The sequence below is a fragment of the Dermacentor silvarum genome, chromosome 10, assembly GCF_013339745.2.
Source record: "Dermacentor silvarum isolate Dsil-2018 chromosome 10, BIME_Dsil_1.4, whole genome shotgun sequence".
In the NCBI taxonomy this organism is placed as follows: domain Eukaryota; kingdom Metazoa; phylum Arthropoda; class Arachnida; order Ixodida; family Ixodidae; genus Dermacentor; species Dermacentor silvarum.
The window spans coordinates 56,577,650-56,594,736 of NC_051163.1; the positions used below are offsets into that span (position 1 = coordinate 56,577,650).

The 17,087-nt window shown below is 51.8% G+C and overlaps 1 protein-coding gene across 1 annotated transcript in view; it reads right to left on the reverse strand.

Annotated features, from left to right (window-relative positions):
* Positions 1–16,521, reverse strand: part of LOC119431557 (uncharacterized) — a 17,301-nt gene extending 780 nt beyond the window's left edge. The window contains exons 1-3 of the mRNA XM_049657913.1: positions 16,027–16,521; positions 5,856–6,142; positions 3,297–3,385 (exon numbers count right to left, since the gene is read on the reverse strand). Of these exons, the coding sequence (XP_049513870.1) occupies positions 3,297–3,385; positions 5,856–6,142; positions 16,027–16,521 (871 nt within the window). The remainder of the gene's footprint in view (positions 1–3,296; positions 3,386–5,855; positions 6,143–16,026) is intronic.
* Between the last annotated feature and the right edge of the window lie 566 nt (positions 16,522–17,087).

The window sequence follows — 17,087 nt, forward strand, 5'->3', positions numbered from 1 at the left end:
ATACATGCCGACTTACTCAGCTAATGTTACGCAACAACCTCCGCCTCATCTACGAAAGGCACCATTCCAGATATCCGTGGTGTTGAGATATCTGTTCGCAGCTGTTCACGGAGTCCGTCTTGCACTACAAGGGGGTAAGAAGATAATAAATAATGTTTAAATAACATGGCATCCAGTTCGAGTTCGTGGTTTCGGAGATCCATGCTGCAGAGTTCGATGTGATCTCGATTGAAGATGGCTGCTCTACGGAGCGTCTTGCAGAGACACGGCTGCGCAAAAAGCGCGGCCAAAGCGCGGCCCGATTGCGTGATCGCGCGCAGCTGGATTAACTCGATCTCGGAGGTTATGACTGACTGCTCTCCTGCCGCCGCGAAATAGTTAGTGTTCGCAAAAGCTCAGGCCTGAAGAACAGGGCCGGTATTTTGTAGCGATGCCTGTCCGATGCTAATGCCTTTTCGCGCGTGATCAGAGGCCCAGAGCGACGGTCCGCTCACGTTATCAACGGGATCAGCCGGCCGTGAGCGGTGGATGATAAGACTAGAATAAAGCATAATGCATCGCTACAAAATACCGGCCCAGGCGTAATCTTTCAGTGTGGTTTAGGAGCTCCGTAGAGATTTCATACAAAGTAAATTTGCGCTGTTTTCCTGTAAATATTCTTCGGGTATGCAAATGAACTTTTACCGGCTTGAACCTTCCTTTTTATTTCTTTTGAGATCACAGCTCACATGCGCCCGTTCTTGCGGCGAGCGTCGGCGTTGCCACTCGTAACCGAGCAAACGAGCGCAGCTAAGGATGAAAGAGTGAACGCGGAGCGCCGCAGGGGATAAAAGGCGCGAGGAGGAAATCGGAGAGGAGGGTGCAGCGGGACCATAAGGCGGAAAGCGGAGGAGGGTATGGCGAAAGCGTGATAAGAAAAGCGCAGTGCGGCGACGATGGCTACGAGATGGCGCCAGAGTAGCGCGCGTCGTCTGGGAAATCTGTCGGTGGTTGCTGCGTTGAGCCGTGCTCCCTCAAGGGCTGCAAAAGATAACGCCTGTGTCTCTGTGAATCGCGCCCACACGTCGACCACGCGCTGGCTCTCGTGATCTCCAGATTAGCGAGGCAGTTGCGCCACACTTCGCTCCGTTTGCAACGTGCCGCACGAGACAGATTGTCTGCGCCAGCCAATATATCGCATAAGGAAGTATCGTAATCGTCGGTGCTTTTTTTTTTTTTACAGCGAAGCTGTCTTTGGCTAGAATCCGGGATTTTACGGCGTCCGCGCGGAAAAACTCCCCCTAAAAAGAGAGTGAGAGAGCCAACAACAAAAGCAAACGCATATCGCCGCTCGTGTCAGAGCTCGGTTAACGGCCACCTGTGTCTAAAACGATGTGTCTCTGTGAATGTATGACGTAGTGCATGACGTAGTGCGCGCCTGATAAGGTGACTAAGAAGAAAGGGTTGGCGCCCCTCGGTGCAACCGCGCGAACGCGCTCGTGCCATTGCTCACGCGTTCGTCGTCCTTCACAGCTGGCTCCGTTGCCGCTCATTATTCCAGCGTAGAATTTCACTTCTGCCATCGTAATGGGGAGGCCGCGTTTACGGGGGTATGAGCCATAGCTTAAGGGGGTATGTTCGTCTTACGTGACGCCCAGATTTAATAACACAGGTGATACGCGAATGTGTGTGCATACCTATCGTCACAATGACCACCGATCAGGACAATAAAAACCTTTGTTCAAAATTCTGTGTCACCTCTGCGTCGGTCGCAAAACAGCTTCGCTGGTCGTCCACCTTCACAGAATGGAATGGCTTTTTTTTTTTTTTTTGCTCCGGAATGAAAACCCGAACGAAAGTTTCGGTTCGACACTCTGCCTACATTATAGCCGGGGTCAGTGCAAGAATGCTGGAGAGGCTTCTCCTCAAAGAACGTGGTGCTCCTGCCTTTGGTTCCTCTGAGTCTTTAGAAATAGTTCCCTTACAGTCCGGGACGACAAATTGGAGTCCCAGAACGCTTATAAGCAAGGAGATGGAGACCACACTCACTGAGGTGATTCGCTGATTAATCTTTACGTGTTCTTTTGAGGAGCACTTGTCGATGCATTATTGACCTGTCGCTCTCTGTAGCTGCATTTACGACATATAGCGTGTCGCATTTCCTAGCGCATCATGGTGAATACGCTCATACTTATGCGACAGCGTTTGCACGTGGCGCATCGCACTTCGTCCGAAACAAGCCGGAACCATTTCCCGCGACTGGCGTTTCGTTGGTGACCGGAAGAGAGCACACGGTGGTAGCCGTCTCGTTTTTATTGCGATAGCAATTATATGGACACTCCAGGCACACTTCTGCCGTCGGCGTCGCCGTGATGTTCCGTATGAAATCCAAGGGCGATTGCATCGACGCTGCGCGCCATATGCTGTATGTGGGAATAAAAGTGTGCGAGGGTGAGCCGACAACGGGGGCTCAATCTCACGCGCGCTAGGGAGGAAAGCGCGCCGTCTCCCGTCGCGCACAGGGCACCGGGGGGCATTCTGCTACAGCGGCAGCTGGTATGGCGCGGCCGCGCGGGCCGTATCTTTGATCTGCGAGGGAGGCAGAGTGCGCCGAGGGCTGATAACTTCGTGTGCGCTGTGTTCTCGCCGCTTAGTTCGCCTTGAAGCGAGAGGCAGTTCGAAGGTCGATTCGCTCGCTGCTGCCGTCGCGCTTTCTCACTCCAGCGTTTTGAAAGCGAGTGCGCGCAGTCATGGAGTGCGATGTGTTCATTTTTGCTTGTGCGCGCGTGACACCATGCTTGTTAATTTAGTTAGTAAGCGAATGTTGACAAGTTTAGATAGCGGATAAAACTACTATCCTTAATTCGTATAGCTGTCTACTAATTTGCTGTCGCAATCGATGCTTCGCCTGTCGGGCGAAACCGCCACTTTTTAACTCTCTCCCTCGATGCGATACGCCAGCGTTTACATGCACCGCGCGAGACGACTAACCCCACCTCGAACTAGACCTCTCCCTGTCGCATTAATGCGATTCGCCTTCCTAGCGTATTATCGCCGTAATGGTACGCGCCACTAGTCGCATTCATGTCGCAACACCGTAACCGGCGCTAGGAAAAAGTGTCGTTTGTGGTAAATGTCAAACCGAAGGCAGAGCTTGTCCGGTCTGTTTTCTTTGCCCTTTGTCTGCGTCTTTCTGCGTTGCTTGAAACTTAATAATGCGTAAAAATCGCCCAACTTTCGGTACTTCTGAAACCGAAGGCACTACAGAAGGTCACTTCAGTCGACTAACTAGCCATTTACGCATGCGCGTTTCGTACCGTGGAGTAACTTCGCCTGTCTCAGTCCCCAGTCGTAGTCCATCTGCCACCGAGGACCCTTGTCTGTAGGGAGCTCGTAGTCGTTGGCACTGGAAAGACGAGAACGAATGCTATGCCTATTCTGCACATGTGAAGCCAACAGGCAACGAAGCCAAGGAAAGCACAGGGCAAATTAACTACGTCGTTTAGAAACGCAGAGCTTATAAGGAAAAATGAAATAAAAGTGGTGGAAAAGGCGGCTTGTCGTACAAGTGCTGAGATACACAAATATCCAGGGAGGATGACGTAGTGGCAGCTGCCGCGGTAGCTCAATTGGTTTAGCATTGCACGCGTCATGTGGAGGTCCTGGGTTCGGCTCCCAACGGCGGCAGAAATTGTTTTTTCGTCCACTTTCATTCCCATCTTCCCTTGTTATTTGTACTTTCCAGTTAAAAAAAAACGGTTTACTTTCGGCAGTGGTTTCTGTGACTTCATTACCGTCCACTTGATGTGATTGTAACCAAGAAAAAACTGTCCGTCCTAACGGTTTCACTCAACATCCGCCTAGATATACGTCATTGCGATAGCAATTATACTGATATTCAAGGCGCGTTTTCGCCGTCGCGCGTTTTTTCGCGCGTTTTCGCCGGCAGCGACGGCACATGCGCAGCCCAGGTCTCCAGAGACGCGAGCGACGCACAAGGCCGTTTGGCTTCAAAAACGACAACGTCAAGAGGGACGCACCGTCACGCTTCGCTCAATCGGCTCTGCAGGGGAGGCGCAGCAGCTTTCCGCCTTGGTCAGCTGGCTTGAGCGTTGTGCGCACACACGCTAGCGTTTCTAGTGATTAACCTATGGGCTAATACCACACCACGTTCTATGTACTGGTCTGAGCAGAACGGACAGCAAACTTCAAGCTAAAGTTTTACAGCGATAGCAATTATATGGACACTCCACGTGCATTTCCGTCGCCGTCGCCGTGATGTTCCGTATAAAGTCAGCGCGATAACATCGTGGCCGCGCGCCTTATGCTGCGTGTGCGAGTGAAAGCGTGCGAGGGTGAGCCGACGATGGTGGCTTGATCTCGTGCGCGCAAGGGAGGAAGGCGGGGAGAAAGCTCGCCGTCTTCCATCGGGAGGAGCGCCCCCCTCCTCCCCAACCGGGAGGAGGGGGGCGCTCTACTCCAGCGGCGGCTGCACTCGGCTGCACTTGCTCACCGGCCGCACTCGGCCGGTGACAAATAGTCGCCCCTAGTTGACAAATAGCCTGGCGACAAATAGTCACCTCGCCTGCTTGATTTAATTAGGTCTGTCAGGTCTAGAGTTATTGTATAGGCTTCCTTTGGTAGCATTTACAGTGACTCTACGTCGGTCTCGCCTCGCGCGCCATCTAGGTGCGACACCCGCAACGCCGCTGGCGGCGCTCCTTGTATCGCTAGCGTTGTGAGACGGCTGGTAAACTGCCGGGGCGCTGTTTCGGCTGTGCACCAGCAGTGCCTCACGAGATGCCATGCGCCAACATATCGCCCCACGTGTTGTTACAACACCGTCCGATGAACTCGGCACCTTGCTATCTCTTTCAGTGCTTTCCTGCTTCGCCCGAAATGCCAAACTGCAATTTTTTTTATGTACACTGTAGGACGAAGGCCTCTCCCAGAGAGATCTCCAATTACCGTTGCCTTAATTGCGCCAGAAGACACCATCCAATGCATGCAAATTTCGTAATTTTATCACGTCACCTAGTTTTGTCTGTGCTAAAACATCGTATAAGGTAATGTTCTTGCCATGGCTGTCATATATGAACTTTGTTTTATTAAAACAATGATGGCTGGCGCTAGGTTGCGAACAGTCATATTAAATGTGAGCATCATCGCCAGTGGCTTGCTAAATTCGGGCGACGAAAGGTTCCGGGCTCCTTGTGCGTCGGTTTCAATCGCGTTTCTTGTTTACTTGTTAAATACAAATATCAATGCGAATAGCATTCTTGAAATAGTGAGAGCAGTTTTCTTTCGAAATGTCTAACAGTTTTTGTGGGCTGATCCCGAAGATGGCGAAGTCTAAAAATGTGGGCCTATCCCGAAGATTGTGCAGTTTAAAAATGGGGGGTCGATCCCGAAGGTAGTGTAGCATAAACCTGTGAGCCCAAATTCGTTCACGGCGCTTTTCAATTAAAAAAATAAGATCCTTCAAAAATTTTCATCTCCAATTCATTTGCCTTTTCATTTTTCGTCTCAAAAGAATGCTATAACACACTTGGATAGTCATCGTAGATGAGTTATGCCCGAATTTTATTGTAAGACGCGTTCCGAGAGAGCACAGGACGCGTTATGAGGATTTAACCGTGCAAATCTTAACGAAAATTCTTCGTCGTATACGCCTTCAAGAAGAAAATTCCGCCCCGAAGCTTAATACTGTCGCGTGGGAGAAAGCTCAAAATATCCATCAGCACCTCCACCCCGGAAGCTGCGCAGCCATCATTAAAGCGTGTCCTGCCGTCATAGTGACCGCGTTAGTGCGACGCTACGAGTGTGTTTTCTGTCAGCCGTGCCCAGTGAACAGCGATGTCCGACGGAGCGCTTACGTTGCTTGTAGCAATGCGGCGTCGGACCAGGAGGGCCCCTGGTGGGGGCAGCAGGAGCAACAGCAGGTGGCCCTCCGGCTGTTGACTGCAAAGCTTGACTGTTGACTGTTGCCCTCGTGGCCTGGCCAGTGGGCGCATTCCTGCCAGAGAAACAGCGCGGCCGCCGCGAGCGTTGTGTGCGTCGCCGTTGCCGGCGGCTGCTGTTCCCACAAGTCTCGCACGGCGGCGATGCTCTTCCACAGAGTCGCGGCCAGGGGCTCCCACGGAGGCGCCGCCTCTACCGCCATCTGCATGACAGTGAAAGGATCCGTGCTTGGAGCCACAGACAGACAGACACAGACAGACGGACACAGACAGCCAAGGGCCGACCGACCGCGACCGACCGACCCGTATGTCGGGTTGGGTCGGGTCGGTTGGTTGGTCGCGGTACCGCTAACAGGCACCGCTAACAGACATTTAAGGCTTTCACCTTAATAAATAATGGAATGACATCGCGCCATAAAACGTTATCGAACCAATAGCACGACAACCTGTAACTCCTACTTCGATGCCGCCTATTCAAGTACACGTAAAACGCAGAAACGCTTTTATCAAACAACCCCCGTACCCATTTTAAAGAACGTTGTTGCATTTGATAGAGAAAGTTAATATCAGGTGACTGTACAAAGGAAATTTTGATTTAGGGCCTGTAATTTTATAGAATAGTTGTCGAAAATTGATGTGCTCAAAGAAATGGAAGCGCGAAGTTTGGAAATCTAAGTCTGCCCCAAAAACAGTTATCACAGTTCTGTGAACTGCATCCGTTAGAACATCGAATGCTGGACAAATTAGGTATAGTAATTCACAGCTTACGTGAAATTGTTACTTTGATTACGAGGGTTCAGCGAAACTCGTACTCGCATGCTAGTCGCATTATTAAAAGCGGAGTATAATACATCAATTTTGTTCACTTTAGATGTACTATTAGACGCAGTTAACAAAATTGTGATATTGTTTTTCATTGTCGAGTTACGGAGTTGTAAACTTAATTGTGTAGCAATTTTCATGAATTAAAAAAAAATAATTGACGGCATAAATCCCAATTTTGGTTCCCCACAGTAACTACATTCTGTTTCCTTTCAATGCAACAAACCTCACCAAATTTGGCGCAGTGGTTGCCGAACAAAACGATTTCCCTGTTCCCATGTATATAAATAGGAACCCCCGAGCTAAAGCTAAAGCTAAAGACAACGAACGAATGACAGTAATCCCGATTTAATAAAGCGGCTGTAACCGTTTGGACAAGGCCTAAAATGAGCTCGGCTGAGGATGGACATGCAACGTTACATTCTAAAATGCTTTCGCGTTGGCTTGAAGTGTAAATCCAGAAGAATTTGGTCTGTAAACTTTTTGTTCAGTTGCCAAGAAGACTTCTGAAAGAATTTCCAGAGTTATGTGCGGACACTTTGGTGCGACTCCATATAGTCGACACCCGCCGAGCAGTATACGAGAGGTGAATTTTCAATATGTGGCTCGACAATTATCTACGTACATGGCTGAACTGCACCTCATATCGCCTGCTCCTATCTTAAATCTGGGAGTCCGGTTTGGACTTCCTGCTGCGAGTAGACCAGTGTGACGAAAAGACGTGAAATGAGACTGCTGGGCATTCTGTAAGCGTCCGCCTAGTGGATATGTGCATTCCGTCTGCTGCTGAAGTTCTGATTGGCTGGGCTGGGTATGCGTCAGAAGGAGACATAGGCGCCCCCAGCCAATAAGCACTTCAGCACTCCTTTTCAGGCCGCCAGGAAAGAACGCGAGAGCGTACTTCAGACCGGTTGTGCATATGCATATCAGTGGCAAGGTGGTTTAAAAAAAATCACGTGCCATTCTACTGCTGTGAAGGTGCATCACCAGTGAAGCAGTTTAGCACACGACAGAGCTGGCACAGAATTTAGGTGAAAGGTGTGAGCAAATTTTATTTCTCTTGAGCAGTGACTTCTTTCTGGGGTTTTAGGCGCCAAAACCAGTTCTGATTATGAGGCACGCCGTAGTGGAGGGCTCCGGATTAATTTTGACCGCCTGGGGTTCTTTAACGTGCGCTACTACGCAAGCACATGGGCATTTTTGCATTTCGCCTCCATCGAAATGCGACCGCCGCGGCCGGGATCTCTTGAGCGGTGACTGTGGTCATCCCGAAGAAAGACACGCGCGCACACACTTTTATTTTGATCGGTGGTCTTGATAGGCGGCATGCTTCGCGTGGTTGACTACCGTCACCTCGGAGAGCCAAAGGAAACTAGACGCGCGCCACGGGACCGGCATGCACGCCGAGAGAGCGGAAGGAAACTGGGCACGCAAGCACTTCAAACGACGAGAAAGAGAGGGCGGTGCGAGCTTACACATGGCTGACGTGGATCGCACAGCGGCTAAATCTTTCAGAAACCCTTATTATCTACCTGATAGTCTACTGATCTTGAAAATGGTGCCTATTGATAACTAATCTACTGAAAATGCATATACAAGTGATGAGACGTATAAGCTTTTGCACAGAATGAAGCAATCTTGCATCAAATTCGGGAGCAGAGCTTTTGCACACGCAGATTTGTTGACGGACACGAAAAAGTTGTCGCAGTTTCACCTGAAAGGCGAAGCATCAATTGCGATAGCAAATTTGTAGAGAGCTATACGGAGTAATGATATTAGCTTTATCAGCTGTATAAACTTGGACATGCAGCAGCACCGGCAACACGCAGAACTGTTGTCGACGCCGTCGGCGTTTTGCCCGTGTTCGCTCAAAATGCGTGCGGCGTTAGTGACTGTTGCCGGAGCCTCTGATATAAATAGGCACTTGGTGCCGCAGCTAAACGTCGCCTCCCTTCCCTCCCCTACGGCCTCTCGCGCGTCGGAAGAAGGCGCGTTTGCTCTACATATATGGTGATTGTAAAGGAGGAAAGAGACGCCTACTTCTGCAGCCCTTAAGGGAGCACGGCGCAGAACGCGCGTTTGTTCTCCGCCGTGCGTTCAGTCCCCGTGAAAGCGCGCGCCCCTCGCGCCCTTTCACTCGCACATACAGCGTTCGGCGCGCGGCGACGATTTCATCTCCATTGACGTCATACGGAACCTCACGGCGACGCAGACGCCGACGGCAGAAATCTGCTTTTGAGTGTCCATATAATTGCTATCGCAATAAAATCCACGGAACCCTAGCCATATACGCTGTCTATGGCTAGGGTTTACAAAGCAGCGTTTTCAATGACGTCGCCGACGTTCCGGCATGGCGTTAAACAAAGAGCGGGCAGGTATTCTGCTATCTCAAATAGTGTTGCCATGGACCGCTGTCGCCAATATACTGTACATGTCCGTATTCGCATAGAGCTCTGGTGGGTTTTTTGTTCCCTGCCAGGTCAACCATGCGACCTGCTACCAGCCTTATGGCGAGTTTGGCATTCATATTATCGGCTGAAACCTTTATCTCAGCCTCTGCCGTTGCACCGTGACAAGAACGGCGTCGACGCTTTTCCTCGATGGATGGTGGATGGAAAAACTTTATTAAGCGAGCGAGTTTGGACCCTTCAAGGGCCCAGGGCCACCGCACAGCCCTCACTTTACGCGCATGTGTCCAGGCCACGTAGGGCCATAGCACTGGCACCCCGGTTCACGCAGCGAAGTTGGATGTCCAGGTCCTGCGACGCAAGGAGGGCCTCCCATTCCTCCCATGTTCCGATGGCGGGCTGTCCCTGCGGGGGAGGATCGGCAGGGCAGCCAAAGAGGATGTGGTCTAAGGTGGCGTGCGACTCTCCACAGAGAGTGCACTCTGGCGAAACGGGGCGAAAGTGGGATAGGAGCTGAGGGGTGGGAACAGTTCGGGTCTGGAGTCGCCTCCAGAGGATTTGTTGGGAGTGGGATAGTCGGGGGTGGGGAGGAGGGTAGAGTCGACGGGCAAGGCGTGCTTGTTGGGTAATTTCGGAGAACGTGTGCGCCCGCTCCCTCGAGAAATCCCGGCTGGGGTCGCCATTTGCCCGGCTTACAAGTCCTCGGGCTATGTTATCGGCGGCCTCATTTCCGGGATTGCCAGAGTGAGCCGGCACCCACACGAGCTCAATACGTCTATCAGAATTTTGGACCCACATTCTCAATATTTGCCACGCTGGGGCATGGACGCGTCCGCGGGCAAAGTTAAGAATGGCTGTTTTAGAGTCGCTAACTATGTAAGCCACATTGGTTTGAGCGATTGCTAAGGCAATAGCAGCTTCCTCTGCTTCTTCCGGGGTACAGTGGGAATCTATGAAGTGGGTGAGTGGGGGGGCTGCTGGATGATAAGCCACAGCTACAGAACGGTCTGGACCACACGCGGCATCCACCCATCGCACATCCTCTAAAGTGCCATATGCGTTATGGAGAGCTTTGGCTCGCGCGACGCGGCGGGATTGATGGTGCTCTGGGTGGACGTTCTTAGGGAGGGGTTTGATGATAAGCGCGGCGCGCATGGCGCGAGGGAGAGATACTAAATCTACAACATGTGCGGGTATGCGAATTTCGAGAGAGTCCAGTATATGCCGTCCTGTTTCTGTGCCAGCCAGGCGAAAGTATTGTGCTTGTCGATGTGCCTCAATAAGTTCTTGTATAGTGTTGTGCATTCCTAATTTTAAGAGCCTGTCCGTGCTAGTGTTCTTTGGTAGGTTGAGCGCTGCTTTGGTAGCCATGCGGATTAAAGCGTTGATTTTATCTTTGTCCGCAGTGGAGAGGTTCAGGTAAGGAGATGCGTAAAGAATGCGACTAAGCACAAAGGCATGCAGCACCTTGAGATTGTCTGCTTCGTCTAAACCGGCTCGCGAGTTTGAAATCCTTCTAAGAAGATGGATGACGGAGTAAGTGGATTGTTTTAGTGATTTCAGGGCAAGATTGTTTCTTCCCGTGTCCTGTAAGTACAGGCCAAGAAGGCGGAGTGTGGGTGTTTGTGGTATGGGAGTGTCATGCAGATAAATCACAATGGGGGCGATGGGGACACGGCGCGGCCGGAGTATGAAGAGTGCTGACTTTGTGGGTGAGCATTCAAGGCCAATGTTGGCCGCATGGGTAGCTATAGCTGTGGCTGCTTCTTGAAGTGTTGATTCTATGTCGCCATCCGAGCCGTATGTGGTCCAAACCGTGATATCATCCGCATAAAGTGTGTGTCCCAAGTGTGGGATGCGGCTGAGAGCCTTTGCCAGGGGAATGAGGGTAATATTGAACAGGAATGGGGATAACACCGCTCCTTGCGGGGTGCCAATGTTTCCAAGGGTGAATGAGGGCGTCTGTATATTATCTATATGCAGGGAGGCGGTGCGCCCGTTTAGGAAGGCCCGAATATAGTTATAGGTCTTAGGTCCTAACTGCAGCTCTTGGATGTTCTGCAGGATGGCACTGTGCTTAACCTTGTCAAATGCTTTAGTGAGATCTACTGCCAGGATTGCTCTGGTGTGGTGTAACATATCATTGAGGATGGCATGTGAAATCTGTAGCAGGGCGTCCTGTGCCGAGAGATGAGGTCGAAATCCTAGCATGCTATGGGGATATAGTCCATTGGATTCCATGTGTTGCGTGAGACGGGTGAGGATGACATGCTCAAAGAGTTTGCCCAGGCACGAAGTCAGAGAGATAGGACGGAGATTTTGGGCATTAATGGGCTTATTGGGTTTGGGGATGAAAATTATTTTTCCATGCTTCCATTCAGCAGGTAGCTCCCCCTTTTCCCAGCATTCATTGAAGTACTCGGTGAGAAGGCAAACAGAACGGTCATCTAGGTTTCTGAGCATGACATTGGTGATTTGGTCATCTCCAGGAGTTGAGTTTCGGAGCTTAATAAGGGCTGTTCTGACTTCAACCTCCATAATAGGGGCGTCGAGGGAGGGTTGATCGGGGCCTATGTAGTCGGGATATGATACAGCTTTGCCCACAGTGGTATAAGTTGATTGAAGTTCGCTTAAGAGTGCTTGCTGATTACAACGATTTTGATGGGTAAGCCTTTTGAGTGTAAGTCGGGTTTGCTTTTTAGTTTGAGTGGGGTCTATCATATGTCGAAGAAGATTCCAGGCCCTGGAGTTGGAAAGATTACTTCGTAGTCCGTCACATATTTGGTGCCAATTGGATTTACTAAGGGCGGCGCTGTGCTCTTCTATTTGTTTTTGAAGCTGTGCCAGTTTGAGCTTAAGTTTTCGATTCTGTTTCTGGGTTTTCCAGCGCGTGAGAATACTGTTTTGTGCTTGGAGTAGGTGCGCTAACCTACTATCTGCAATGGGAGTTTCAGGGGCGGCGTCGAACGTTTGCGTAAAAGCTTGCACGTCCTGCTTGAGTTCTGTCATCCATGTGTGAAGGTTAAAGGGGGACTCTAATATTTTGGCCTCTCTGTGCTTACGAAGATTATCCCAGCTAGTCATTCGGACACGGTAATTTTTAGCTTTTTTGGCAAAGTCAAACTCTATAGTTAGGATATAATGATCACTGCCCAGGGCCTCATTGGAGTTCCGCCATACTGGCGTGGGAATATTGCGGCCAAAGGTGAGATCTGGGCTAGTGTCGGTGGTGACACTGTTACCGATTCTCGTAGGTGTGCTGAAATCATTATATACAGAAAGGCCCTGCATCTGAAGGGTGTTGTATAAATCCGCTCCTCTCTTGTTGGTACGCATGTACCCCCAGTCTACATGCGCGCAGTTAAAGTCCCCTAAGATAATGAGAGGGTCCTTCTTTGCAATGATGGAGGCGGCTTTAATGAGAGTGATACATTCCGAGGCCGGTTGCCTCGGAAGGAGGTAACAGTTAAGGATGAAGAGGGGATGGGATTTGTGAGTGGACGGGATTAATTCTAGAAATGTGTGAGCCACCGGAGAATTCAGTACATGACAAGTGTATGGTACAAGATTTTGGACATAAGTGGTAACCCTGGGGTTTGGAGTGATGTCAGAGGGTACCAGAGCATATCCTGGCAGCGATACGTTTGTGCCAGCATCCTGGAGTGCTACTATATCAGGGGGTGTGGAGGAAGCAGAGAGTAGCTGCTGCAGGGGGTCTCTTTTGCGGCGAAACCCCCTGCAGTTCCATTGTAGAATGCGTAATGGGAGATTATTTCCCGTCAGCGAGGCCATGCTGGAGGGTGGGCGGGCGAAGGATGGGAGATGCTATGGGGTTACCGGCTGGCGTATGTGAAGACATTCCAGCAATTATTTGTGGAATTTGTTGAAGAATGGCGGTGGTTACCTGACTAATAATCGTTTCTGTAAGCTTAGTGATGGTGGCTTCAATGTAATTTTGAGTTTTAGCCAGAATATTGGCTTCTAACTGTTGGGCAAAGTCTTTTAATTTGGAATCTATGTCTGGAGTGTCGTCTTGCCGGCGTTTCTTTTGGGGAGGGGGTGTGGAGAGTTGGGGTGTTGGTAACGGAGGGGATGGGAGGGTGGAAGGGATAGAGTTAACGGCTGCCCTGAGGTGCCTTACCTCTTCCCGCAGGTGTGCTATTTCTTCCTCCCGCAGTGAAGTTGGGGGTGTACTGGTGGGTTTAGTCCAGGCTCGCTGACGATCTTGATGAGGCGCTAGGGGTGGAAAGTCCTTCGCCGTGGGCACTGCTGTCTTGGGTTTCCTCACTGTCTGTCTTCGAGGCTGGGGGGTCCTAGCCTTGCATGAGCCTGTACCGGTGAGGTGGTCCCACCACAAAGAATGCATTTTGGCTTGCAAGGGTCCTCTTGCGTTTCGTGCTTCTCGCCACACCGCGGGCAGAGCCCAGTTTTTGGAAGAGGGCATACATCGTACCTGTGACCAGGTTTCCGGCAGTTCGTACAGGCATCAGGGCTGCCCTTGTACCTAGTGCAGCGGTGTACCACACACATATATTTAATGGTGTGGGGTACGGGACCAGATGCAAAGGTTATTAGAATGGATGCAGTTTTCCCCATGCGACGGGCCGCTATGATGTCGGCCTCCGGGTTGCGATGCCGCAAGTCATTTAGGATTTGTTCTGGTGTTTCATTCCAGTATGCTCGGGAAATCACGCCTTTTACTGCCGCTGGAGGGGGCGCGATGTACGCGGCTACCGGGTATTTCTTCCCATCTATAGTGATTTCCTGTATTTTCACTAAAGCGAGAGCTGTTGCCTCCGCTACCGTCGCCACCGTGAACGTATTGTTTGTGGGATGGACTCTGATGTACAGTTCACCCATCACTGAGCAGCTGGGTGAGGTACGCAATGCCTGCAGGAGACTTGGAGCTGGAAGCTTGTCCAGGGAGAGCCCACCTCGCGGGCGAAAAACAACTCGGATCGTTCCCACCGGCAACGCCGCGAGTTGTTTACTTTTTTGTACGACCGCACGCGTCGTGCGTAGCAGCTGTGGCGTCTCCTTGAACGCGGCTGGAATGGTAACAGACGCAGCGTCGGTCGGCGCACCGGCGTTGCTGGCGTTTGGCGTCTCCTTGAACGCGGCTGGAATGGCAACAGACGCAGCGTCGGTCGGCGCACCGGCGTTGCTGGCGTTTGGCTTAGCTTGAACCGAGGCCGTTGAGTTGGGTTTGGTGGACGAATTCGAAGCCGGGGCCCGATTTCGATAAGCGCGGAGCACAGTTTGCCACTCACCAGGGTGATAGTCCTGCGGGGAAATGGTCTCTCCTTCCACTAGGTCCTCCATGGTTGTTGGGGAGTGAGGAACGCGGCGCGCCGGCGAGGCTCGCCTCGACGAGGCGAGGCTTAGCGCAGCGGCGTGGCTGCCAGAGACGTCTTCACCGGATGGTTCTCGGAGATCACAGGGCACATCCAAAAGATGGTAGCGGTTAGGGTCCGTGTACCTTCCTGGATCCGTTGAGCGCCTTGGTGGGTCCTAAGAAGGACTTAGCTGGGCACAGGAACTAGAAATTGGCGGAGCCGATACGAACCGCTTCCGCACACTCTAGCCCCCTAGCGGCCTCCCCTTCTTTTCCTCGACGAAAACGACGTGGAAGTTTTCCCACGTCATCTTATAGATACCGTGACGCCTCTGCAGCTTTTACAGCGGAGCTGTTAGAACCTCGCTATAATGATCGTTCCGTCGTCCGCAGCTTCGCCGAGATGGGGGGAGAGAGCTGAGAGAGTGCGAAGGCAGATTATAAAAATAGCATCGCGCAGCATAGTGGATGCGAGGTGGAGAGGAGTGAGGCAGGAGGTAGTTGGACGCGTAGGGCTGCTGCCGACGCTGACCGCGTTTCTCCGCGTTCGCGGCGCCCAGTGTCCGTGACTGCAGCCGATGCCTCTGGCGGCGGCTCGGCAGGTTTCGACCAGAGAACTGGACACTCGTCGCTTCCGAAGGACTGAAGCGAGAGCTAGGGAAGCTGAAACCCAGCGTCGCAGAGGAGAACATCCCGAGTTTAGATTGAGGGAAGCCGAGAGTTGCCGTAGGTGAACTCTCTAGAAGAGAGATTGCTAATCTTAGCATTCTCAATCCGCACTGTCATGTCAAAAAATTATGCGTGGCTCTGCTATCGCAAACACCAGAGTGCAGCGGAGATGGGGGAAGCCCAGCAAAAGTTAGTGTGTGGTTTGCCACTACTTTAGTAGGCTTTCCGCTGATCTCTGGTGTTTGCGATAGCAGAGCCACGCATAACGTTTTTTTTTTCTCTGCCATCTATAGATAGACATAGACGAAATCTTTCGCTCGAGAACATGGGTCGCATGCAGCCAGCTTTTCGACTAGACAGCAACTTGGCGCATATTCACAGGTCTCGTTCGACTTAACACATCGCGAGCAATTGGAGAGTTTCAGCTGAGCGTTTACGGTCCACTCCGCTGAAACCATTGTATTCTAAACAATTTGTACACAGCCGCTCAGCGGGAAGTTAGTGCGCGTGCGCACAACGCTCATGCGGGGACGCCGACCTCGCTCCGCTATACAGAACCGAATGAGCGTGCTTCTCGTTTAGCAGCCAAGTTGACAGCGCGTATCTGGGAGACGCATTCATGAAGATTGCGAAATAAAAGCATCACACTGAAGTGCAGCAGCTTGTGAAATCTGAGCTGCGCAGAGCTGGGCGGTGCTGAGCGGAGCTGAGCGGAGCTAGGGCGTTAACTAGAGTGTGTCTAGTACACTCTAGCGTAACCAACGCTTTGCTAAAACTGCCCATTGTCGCCCGAACAAGGACTTTCGGTGCTCGTCCATCTCGTATATATATCGCTGGCAGCCCTTTCCTTTACCTGTCTGAGATGCCCGTCTGGCGGTTCCAGCCGGTGAAAGGCGAGCCACAGGCGGCGCGCCCGCTCGTGCATGTCGCCCGAGGACCAGGCTGGGTCCGCCAGGAGGCCCACCTTGAGGATGGCCAGCCAGACCAGCGGGTGGTTGTGGTTGCCGTCGCCGCTGATGGTCGTCGTTGCTTGTGGCGTGTCGCAGTCACGGCCGCCGCCGGCGGCTACCTCTTGGCCGCCGCGGCTGAGCGCGTCGGCCGTGAGCAGGGCTGCGTCAGCCGCTGCCGACGACGGCGGCCCGGCTGAATGCTGCTGCTGGCGACGGCTGCTCGCCGCGGCGTCTTCGAGCTGTCCTCCGCCCATGGGGAGAGCCGACAGTCGAGCGGCCGTTCGAGCACAACGGCGGTCACACAGCCACGAGCCTCGCTTTCGTGCCGCTGCCGCTGGCCGGGAACACGCCGATCCGATGGCGATGATGGTGCGCACTTCGGCTGCGGCACGTACCATAGAATTCCCCCCTCCACCCCCCCCCCCCAAATTATTGCATAAGCCTTTGAGGATAAGCGAATAGCCGGACGCTTCTAGAAATCTATTCGTTTTATTAGAAGAACGATTCCCTTAAGGCGCATATTTGTTGCAGTGAGGGAACTTGTGGAGTTTGTTGTTTAATTGCGTAATTGTGTAGACACTGTAGAGAAGAGAGCCGTTAACCAGAGAGAGAGAGAGAAACGTTTAATGATACGAAATGCAGAGAGGTCGGCCTGATGTACATTCCTCTAGCCAGCTATTCTGCGCTTGAGGAAAGGGAAGAAGGAAATAAGGAGGGGAGAAAGAGGAGCGTGATGGGTGACGATGACGACAGACGGAGTATGTAAAACATACAGCAAGCAATTCGGTCTACTAAAGGCCTACGGACCAGGCCCGCACTATTTAAAAAGTCAAGTAAGGCCTGGATGTCCCGAAAACTTGATTTAACGCCTGGCCAAGAGCCTAAAATAACGTCCTGCACATCTGTAGCAGTAGTATATAGGTGGATGTACAGAGGAGCAGATTCTTCATATGTGTGTTGCCTC